The 10,000-nt window shown below is 39.2% G+C and overlaps 1 protein-coding gene across 1 annotated transcript in view; it reads right to left on the minus strand.

Moving 5' to 3' along the window:
* Nucleotides 1–3,430: 3,430 nt before the first annotated feature.
* Nucleotides 3,431–10,000, minus strand: part of gan (gigaxonin) — a 19,541-nt gene continuing 12,971 nt past the window's right edge. Inside the window, exon 11 of the mRNA XM_060878200.1 lies at nucleotides 3,431–7,716. Coding sequence (XP_060734183.1) covers nucleotides 7,535–7,716 — 182 coding nt within the window. The 3' untranslated portion in view covers nucleotides 3,431–7,534. The remainder of the gene's footprint in view (nucleotides 7,717–10,000) is intronic.

Consider the following 10,000-nt stretch of genomic DNA (forward strand, 5'->3'; position numbering starts at 1 on the left):
TGTGTGTGTGAGAGAGAGAGAGAGAGAGAGAGAGAGAGTGTGTGTGTGTAAGTGAGTGTGTGTGTGTGTGAGAGAGAGAGAGAAAGAGTGTGTGATTGTGTGTGAGTGTGTGTGTGTGTGTGTGTCTGTACAGTTCAGGTTTATGAAGCTGAAGCCAGTTCAAAAACCACTATAATGTGATTTCATTATTTAATGCCTGAGAAATGATATTTGTCTGGATCAACAAGCCATCACATCCTTTAGCTACATTACTGTTGTTCAAAGACATCCTAATAAAAGACGACTGATAAGAGCGATGGGGGGCACGGTGGCTTAGTGGTTAGCACGTTCGCCTCACACCTCCAGGGTTGGAGGTTCGATTCCCGCCTCCGCCTTGTGTGTGTGGAGTTTGCATGTTCTCCCCGTGCCTCGGGGGTTTCCTCCGGGTACTCCGGTTTCCTCCCCCGGTCCAAAGACATGCATGGTAGGTTGATTGGCATCTCTGGAAAATTTTCCGTAGTGTGTGATTGCGTGAGTGAATGAGAGTGTGTGTGTGCCCTGTGATGGGTTGGCACTCCATCCAGGGTGTATCCTGCCTTGATGCCCGATGACGCCTGAGATAGGCACAGGCTCCCCGTGACCCGAGGTAGTTCAGATAAGCAGTAGAAAATGAATGAATAAGAGCGATCATGGTTCCATGAACCTACAGGGTCTCGATTATAAAGGAATTTCTTACAGAATACCAATTACAGCTCTGCCCTGACTCAAAGATATGAAATGTCCAGGGACTGACAAATTAGGCTAAAAAAAATCATAGTTTTCGGATATTAAAGCTTTCGTTTCAAAATGCACGAGCTAGTGCTGACAATTAAGTGAAATATTTAGTACTTCTTTGTACTAAAGTGTCTTTGAACATCTAATTGTCCTAAAATGATTTTGTCATTATTTATTATCAGACTGTATGTTTATAATCACACCCTCTGGTGTCACCCAAATGAGGATGATGTTCCCCTTTGAGTCTGGTTCCTCTCAAGGTTTCTTCCTCTTCCATCCAAGGGAGTTTTTCCTCCCAACAGTCTCCTGAGTCACCTCAGACTTGCTCATAGGGGATGAATACAAACACATTTAAATATATCTAATATTAATGAAGTTTTTGTACTATATTTCTTATGTTCTGTAAAGCTGCTTGGAGACAACATCCATTGTTAAAAGAGCTACAAATAAAAAAACACTGTAGATCGACGACGAGCTGTGTGCAGAAGCATCTTGTCCGTATATATAAATACATTTATTTCAGTTCGATTTGACAAGCAGCAGAATTTATTACATGTATTAAGGACAAAAATCTCTCACTACTCAATAATATAATGTCTCTCTACTCACGTACATGACAAATCAACGAATTGCTCTCATGTTTAGTGTGAAAAAGATGACAAACATTGTATATAGGTGTATGAGGAACTCTTATCTTCTTTATATTGATCTTTATAATAACCTTTTGTTTTATGTTTATGTTCTGTAAAGCTGCTTTGAGACAATGTCAATTGTAAAAAGCGTCGTAGAAATAAAATTGAATTGAATTGAACTGAATTATGTTGTCGTTATAAGTGGAAAGGCAGCACAGCGGTGAGAAACGCCTAGTGCACCTCGGGGAAAAGAAAACAGACGTATACAGAGCTGCTTAGCCAAAAATTCATAATTTTTTATTTAGTTATGGTCAACAAAATCATGTTAATTTGCTGTCATTTATAAAAGAAAAAAAAAAACAAAAAAAACACAGAAAGAGGTAAGCAATGTAATTTTTCCAACAGTAGCAGCTCACACAGGTTTGTCAGTGCAGTCCGTGTCTCCTGTATAGAGAAATGGAGGTTGCTGTAGTAGGAGTTGATTCAGAAAGATTGAGCAAATTGGTGACTTTTTGTAGAGTCAAAGTGAGACACAAAATGGATGAGAAGCAGCGGAATAAGGAGACTGGTCAGGTAAAAAAGAAACCAGACAGAAACAGAAAGAAATGCATTTTAATTTGTATTTTGAATAATGTCAGCAGTGGAGATAACCATCTGATCATCCATCATGACTGTGAAAACATGACATCATAACAGCCCTATCCCAGACTTAAGACTTAAGCTTAGGTCATAAATCTGTCTTTAGTTTTCATTTATCCATCCAGTAACTCTCTGATCTTGCCCATTTTTCAGAGAAATATATCGTTTCATGTCAGTGATTAGCAACCATTGTGTCTGATCCGTTTCAACACTCCTGAAACTGTACAAGATTGCTCAGGAAACCATCCGATGCAATTTGCAAAAAACATTTACTAACTAAGAATGTCACAACTTATTTTCCCTTGACGTCATAACCGTCTTCAATCATGTGACGGTGCAGGATAGATGAGCAACATTTTATAAAAAAGACAAAACAAAACACTGAGTTGATGAAACTCAGTGTCAGCCGTTGCTGTGTTCACACACAAGCTATACCTTGGCTCATAAAATAGTTTTTCATATCAGCTAGGGAAAGGCAATCCTTATCTCTTCTCTAATTCACTGCTGCCATAAAGAGCAGCTGTTTTGTTTCAACTTTCCTTCATCTTTCTAAACCCAAGGCCTTCATTACAAACTGTTCCACATTATTGACATTTGAATACTCCTCTGTAGACTGCTTATGCAGTGGGAAACTTTACTGTAACATATACTGTGTGTCATCGTTGTCTTCTTTACAGGCAATGACGTCATGACACCCAGCAATGATACTAGCTTGATTAGTACCCATGAGAAAGATCATGAGCTCTCTTGTTTTGTTGACAGTCTGTACTGTGTGTGGTTGCCGAGACAGGGTGCTCATGTCCCTGCTGGATATACTCTGATGATAGACCATGCAGTCCCACAGAGCACAGGCTGAGGCAAAAAAGCAGTCCATACTACTTGGCATTCTCATCCTGACTGTCATGCTTTCTAACCAGGAATGAATAAGACTTACCATATCATGCAAAACGATACCAACCAGAGTGACCCAGCACTTTGTCACATGGCTGACTGTGGCACAGGAAGAAGACCACAGGAAGAGATTCATTATGGAAATAAAGAGGCTGTGTTAGACATCGGGGGAACAAAAAAATACGTGTTTTATACTGTCTCACTCAGGATTATTTTGATCACTACATGGCTTGTATGGTTTTTTTTTTTTTCAGACCAAGCACCCAATACCTTTCCTGTAAATTGCTTCATTTACTCTTAAAAGATTTAGGTCTGGATAGTTGGTTTGTGCAACATGCAGTCACAAGCCACAAACAGAATCACATGTTAGAGTAGACAAGCAAGAGTGAAACAACTATCTGTTATGACTTTTTTATCTGTACAGAAAGCTCGTTCTATATACCACATTTTATTCACACTCACACACACACATACTGTACACACAAAGATGGAAGACAGTAATCATAAACGCATTTTCAGGTGTGAAACAACAGACTGTATATGAAGGCCTTTATTTTGTGTGTTATATCATTACATGGTGTATTTATGCATGTATGTATGTATGTACGGTAAAATTTTAAGGGAATGTTACCCTGTAAACAGCTCTGTATAGGATATTATGTTCTGTACATACAGTATATTATTATCATCACTATTATAAGAAGAACAGGAAGACAAATTGGCACAAATTTAAAAAAAAAAACAAACAACAAAAACAAGTGAAAAAGACTAGCATTTTAGCTGACATTTTGTTCAGTTTGCATATGTCTAAAACCGTGGTTTTGTTCAAATAGGCCAAAACCTCTTTGACTGCACCTGTGAAATTCATTTACAGGTTATTTGGTTAGTTTTCACATCTAAGTATAGACACGTAGACATGTCCAGTCTGCTCAGGGTTTCACTCAGCCGGCTTTTCACTCAGCCGGTAGAGGATAATTCCCAAGCTCCTAATATAGGGCACTAGAGGCCAGATCCACCCTAATCTGAGCTTCGTCACTGTCTCAAGTCACAAGACCTACTGTTAAATTAACTCTCACCATGAGAGCAATTTGGTTTAAATGATTAATGTCACCATCTTCTGTAATCCTGTTGTGTTAATCCCAACTGTCTCTGTAGAATACACACACACACGCAAACACTCTTATCTAATCATTTCACAACAAATGACTACATCTGTGTGAGAAGATTTTTCTGATGATTTTCTGAGATTTATTTGGAAGTCACGTTATTACCATTTGTGTCAAAATGAAAATAATAATACAGTAGTACCTCCTCATTTCCTCACTTCCACAAAGTGCAAGAAAAATCATCAACAGGGATGCGATGTGTAAAAGAAAGATGGAATCAATTTGGTACGGTAAGCGACTCCTCCTCAAGGTCCTGTGTGAAAATGCACCTCTGACTTTAGACTACAATTTGGATTGGTGCACCGATTTAACTGAAACGAACGAGCAAAAATAACAGTGCTTCTCTACATCATCATCATTCACAGATTATCAATAGGCTTACCCCAAGGTCTATAAGAGGGTTACTTTAATGTAATCCAGGATTGTTAATTTGTGGACCATGGTACTGATGCAGCTTGAGAAAAATACTGTGACAGACTGAACGGAGTACTAAAAACACTTTAGCGGAGTTGATTAACGTAAGAAAAAAACCCTTGTAGTTTAGCATCTCTAGGTTTCTATACATGAACCAGCTTGGCTTCTGTAGCAGACCCTTTGCTGTGGTTTATCCAGTAACATACATGGGGATGTGGTAGCCTAGAAGTTAAGGTGTTCGGAAGGTTGGGAGTTCGAATCCACCAAAGTGCCACAGCTGGGCCCCTAAGCAAGGCCCTTAACCCTCAATTGCTCAGTTGTATAAATTGAAATAAAAAATGTAAGTCACTTTATATACGTGGCAGAAATGTAAATGTAATACATATACTACGTGTCCAAAAGTATATGGACTCATGACCCTCGAACCCATACATGCTGCTTCTTCTCATACGTGCACAAAGGTGAAAGCATAAAATTGGCGAGAATATCTGCTCTAGCTTTTTACTGGAACCAAGAGACCCAAACCTGTTCCAGCACGACAAAGCCCCTGTGCACAAAGCTCTTACTTGAACGTCCTTCACATAGCCTTGAACTCAACCCCACTGAACAACTTTGGGATGAACTGAAACGCTGACTGCACCCCAGACCTCCTCACTCAAGGTGCCAGTTCAGTGCCAGTTCTCACCAGATTTTCAATTTATTTTCCTTCTCTAGTCTAATGAGCTGCTGACATCATGGCTTGTAAAAATATTCTGTTTTACATTCGGAGGAATGAAAAAAGAAAGAAATCGACGTTTATTCTTTCTGCATCGGCTTCAGAATAAAGGTGTCAAAAGAAAAGCATAGCAACGTGACGTGCTACTACAAAACAAAACATGCTTCGAAGTAGGGCTGAGCAATACGATATGTGATCAATTATTTCACAGTAGGTATCATGATGTCTGTTTATAACATTATTTAATAATAAGCTCTGATTAGAAGCTGATTTGGTGTTATGCTGGTTTAAATTGTAAAAGTTTTTAAGACAATTTTTAAAATTGTAATTTTTAAAATTTTAAATTGTAAAATATAAATTGAAAAATGTACTAATTTTCTTCTTTTCAGTTTTAAGTAATTCATTTTGTAGATAAACTCTTTTTCTTATTTCTTTTATTCAACACTATTGTTTTGATGGTAGTTTTTTAATATATTCAGTATATGTATATATGTGTATATATGTGTATATATATATAGAGTTTATCAGAAGTGGCTTCATGTATTTTCTACATATAGCCACCTCCTACTCCGAGCTGCATTATTTTATTTACACTAAGCGTCACCATTCATTTCATGTTAGTTGCTTATCCAGATGAGGAATTTTCTATAACCAGTCCTTAACAAATTTTAATTGAAGGGTCCAGCGTGTACTGTAATCTATGTCACATGAAGGAATGTGTAGTGTGTGTTGATAGTCTATGTTTACACATGCACACTGTATGTTTAAGAGCTGGGTGTGATCCGTGTTGTCAAAGGTGCGTACAGCCGTCCTAGGGTTACGTTAGTACATAAACCTTTGTCGAGAGGCGTACCTAGTGACTGACTGCGGAAGCATCGAGCAATTTTTTAACAATTTAAGAGCAAAGGTCAAGGCTGTCTAACAAGAAATTTGACGTTATCACTGATCATGCATAGCGAGGAGGAAAAACATAAATAATCAGGAGGAACGGCGATAAAATACAGCATGTACTATCGAGTAGATAGTCTGCAAATCGCAAATCAAGGGTCTGGCTGTGTTTTGTATGGAGATCAGAGGGTCAGGTTAAAAACAGAAGTGTATAATAAATAAATTCTCTGAAACTGATGCAGTCAACAAATAACATGATCAGGACCTTCCAGCGTTATTGTTCGTACCTGAAACGTGATTATTACACTGTATATACAGTCAAATTGATCTTAATTTGGTAGTAAAAAATGTTTAGTCTTAGGCTAATGCAACGAAATCACAAAGTAGTCGTGTACGTAGCACGTCTGATCGTTGAACGTTATATTAGGACGACCTAAAACGAAGCAGATCCGAGTGTCTGCTTTACATGAGCTGGTTCTCTCATCTGGAGGTCGTGTGCGCTGACAAGTTTCACTAAAAGCCACTCTGTAACGATTAGAATAGACGGCAGCAGCTGTGACGCGCAACACAACAAACGGGGTCGCCGGATGCCAAAACGGTCTGCTGTGACTGGAAAGCCAGTTCAAAGGTCACCCTCAAAACACACATACGCACACACGAAGATTAAACGTCAGTGAGAATCCTTGAGTGTGATGTTATCAATACAGAAAAAAAACAGTTCCTACTGCCGTTTTTGATACAGAAGCACAGTAGCAAGACGAAGCCCTACTGTAGTGTATTAGATGGAATTTTAACTCCAAAGCTTAATAACGCTAAACAAACACGTTCTCAACGTTGTTAAATACGCACACTTCTATCCCTTTCTCCCAAATAATTTTCATACCACACGGCCACGACAGCTCATATTATCTAAATCTAAAGCTGTGTTTAATACGGGCTAAAAATACACCAGAGTTCCCATCATTCTTCTCCTGACAGTCCAAAGCTGTTCCCATCAACTGTATATTCAAGTGAAAGACAATTTATAAATTATTAAATAAAAAAAGAAGAAGAAGAAGAAAGGCAGTCGAGCTGCCTCATCATCGTGATCTATTTGTCGAAGGTGTTTGTGTTAGTGCTGGCGTAAAAAGGCAGTAGCAACCTGTGGTCCTCTCAAAAACAGTTTTAAGCAGCTGCTTCATATCAAAATGACATTCAAATCCCTTAGAGTGAAAGAAAAGACAGACAAAAAGACACGTTCCCTTAAGAAGAAATGACACGGAGTGGACGAAATGTCCCTACACAGCTCTCTAATGAAGGCATCCTCGCCTCATATCCAGAGATTCCACAAGTCCAACATGTGCTTTTTTTTTTTTTTTTTTTTAACATTTAAAAAAAAAAAAAAGACCCGATCAGCAAGCAGAAAGACGATGACTACGTGGTCATGGATGTGCATGTTATACGGATGGCACTCGGATCCGGAACAGGCCTTGTTTCAGCTGCAGCCGGAACAGCTTACAGTTAGCGATGCGGAGAGCAGAGCAGCCGGTCTTACACAGGTCCGAGGGCAGGAGGGGGCGAGTCGAGTGCCATGTGCCCGTACTGCGCCGAAACTCTCGCACGTAGTCATAACTGGTGCCTGCACAGTGAGTGAGAAGAAAAAACAATGATAACATTATCATTATGAGCAAAAGTCAGTCCCATTATGAGCAAAAGTCAGTCCCTGCAAAATCTAGAAAACCTGGAGGGACTTCAAGATAGATTCAAAAGAAAACTCCGTAGTGGAGTAGAGATTAAATATTAAATGTTTAGTGACGCTGCGTTTTCATGAATCCAGCGAGAGATCGCCGGTAGTGTGCTGTGCTGTGCTGTGATGATGTATTAACGGAGACAGCAAACCTTGGACTAAAGACACAGTTGAGATGAGTTAAGGAAAAGGATCTTGTAAGTGATGTGACGAGATGAAAAGTGCAGTGGTGTTGATACTTTAGTGTTAGTGCGAAAGCTGAACCTTGATCTAAACGACTAAAGCGCTGCTGCATAGTGTCTATGATGAAAATGTAAAAAAAAACTTTTTCTTTAACGTCATATTAAAAAAAAATTATAAAAAAAAAAAAAAATTCAATAAATAAATAAAATCTATCTGGTAAAGCAAGTCAAACTAATCAGGTGAAACGAGTTCTCCATCGAGCAAACAACGGAGCAAACATTAATATCAGTTCCCGTCAAGTTCTAAATAAAGACCGTGTTTACATCTGGGAATAAAGCCGTGCGTACATAGGAACACCAAAAATATCAACGTGTCTCACTTTAAACACTGAACGTCATGTCGCATTGTGAAAGCAGTCTATTATGAGCTTTTATCAAGGGGTTAATTGCCTGACTGAGTGTCCTGGCAAAAACCCCTAGGTGATATTTATCTAGTTCCAGCTTCCTTGTAGCGTTGTAGCCAAGCACTAGTACATTCACTACAGACTCTACAGTGAACAATGAGAAGTGCAGCACTAATTGAAAGAATTCGAAAAATGAAGACGTTCTGAAAGAAACAAATAAAAGAAAATCAAATATAAGCCTGATTATAGAAACCTCCTGAATCTACACCGGAGTGAACGAGTCTTCCTTAACGTTAATGGAGACACGACTTGCTTGCTGATTTGGGATAAACCCTGGGGGAAGTGCACTCGGGAAGTCAGGATGTCTTGGGTTATACTTAAACAATATCTGTAACAAGCTCTTATGGAAATACAATACAAGTTTCATGAGCTATCTCTATCTCTAGGACGTGTTTCGGGTGATGAATTTTTACGTGACATCTATGACGAAATCCCCAGGGATGACTGTATTAGCATAACAACGTGAGGAAAAAAAAAAACCAACATCTACTACGGTTCCTTCTTTTAATTCTCATTTAGTCATAAGACTACAGGTCTTTAGCGATTCTGAAAACATCTGTGATTTAATGTCTTAGAAAAGATCACACTAGATAATGACAATCACTCAACATCTACTTTAAACACTTTCGAACAACTGGTGTTTGTGAGTCAAGTACATTTCGGAATGCACGCACATATGCATGAAAAAAAGTATAATATTAAATTAAACGTAAACAAGCATAATGTATGGAGTTACATCTTCTTCTTTCGGCTTTTCCCTTCAGGGGTTGCCACAGCGAATCATCTCTCTCCACCTATCCCTATCGTCTGCATCCTCAACGCTTGCACCCACTAGCTTCATATCCTCATTAATTACATCCATATACCTCCTCTTTGGCCTTCCTCTTTGCCTCCTGCCTGGCAGCTCCATGTCCAACATTCTCCCACCAATATACTCACTCTCCCTCCTCTGAACATGTCCAAACCATCTCAATCTGCCCTCCCTAACTTTGTCCCTCAAACGTCCAACGTGAGCGGTCCCTCTGATGTACTCGTTCCTAATCCTGTCCAATCTTGTCACTCCCAAAGAGAACCTCAACATCTTCAGCTCAACTACCAATGTATGGAGTTACATAAGGTAAACAAATATAAAACCGGGATTCTTAAATGATCCAAATATCATCATCAGTGTGTTTGCTCAGATCCTTTTGGGAATCTAGTGGGCAAGGCTTTGGACTACTGATCGGAAGGTCGTGAGTTCGAATCCCAGGTCCACCAGGCTGCCACTGCTGGGCCCTTGAGCAAGGCCCATAACCTTCAATTGCTCAGTTGTATAGATTGAAATAATTTATAAGTCACTTTTGATACGGGTGTCTGCTAAACGTAATGGTGTTAAGACAAACTCAATGATGTGCTTCTGCATCGTTTGGGCAAAACGGGAGAAATTTCAGTGTATAAATTCAACTGGAAAACATTCTCAGCTGACAGTAACTTGGAGACGGAGAACCACTGTACATTCATGTGAAGGTCCTTTTGGGAAAACACTTTCAC

This window comes from Tachysurus vachellii, chromosome 9 (genome assembly GCF_030014155.1).
Source record: "Tachysurus vachellii isolate PV-2020 chromosome 9, HZAU_Pvac_v1, whole genome shotgun sequence".
Classification (NCBI taxonomy): Eukaryota; Metazoa; Chordata; class Actinopteri; order Siluriformes; family Bagridae; genus Tachysurus; species Tachysurus vachellii.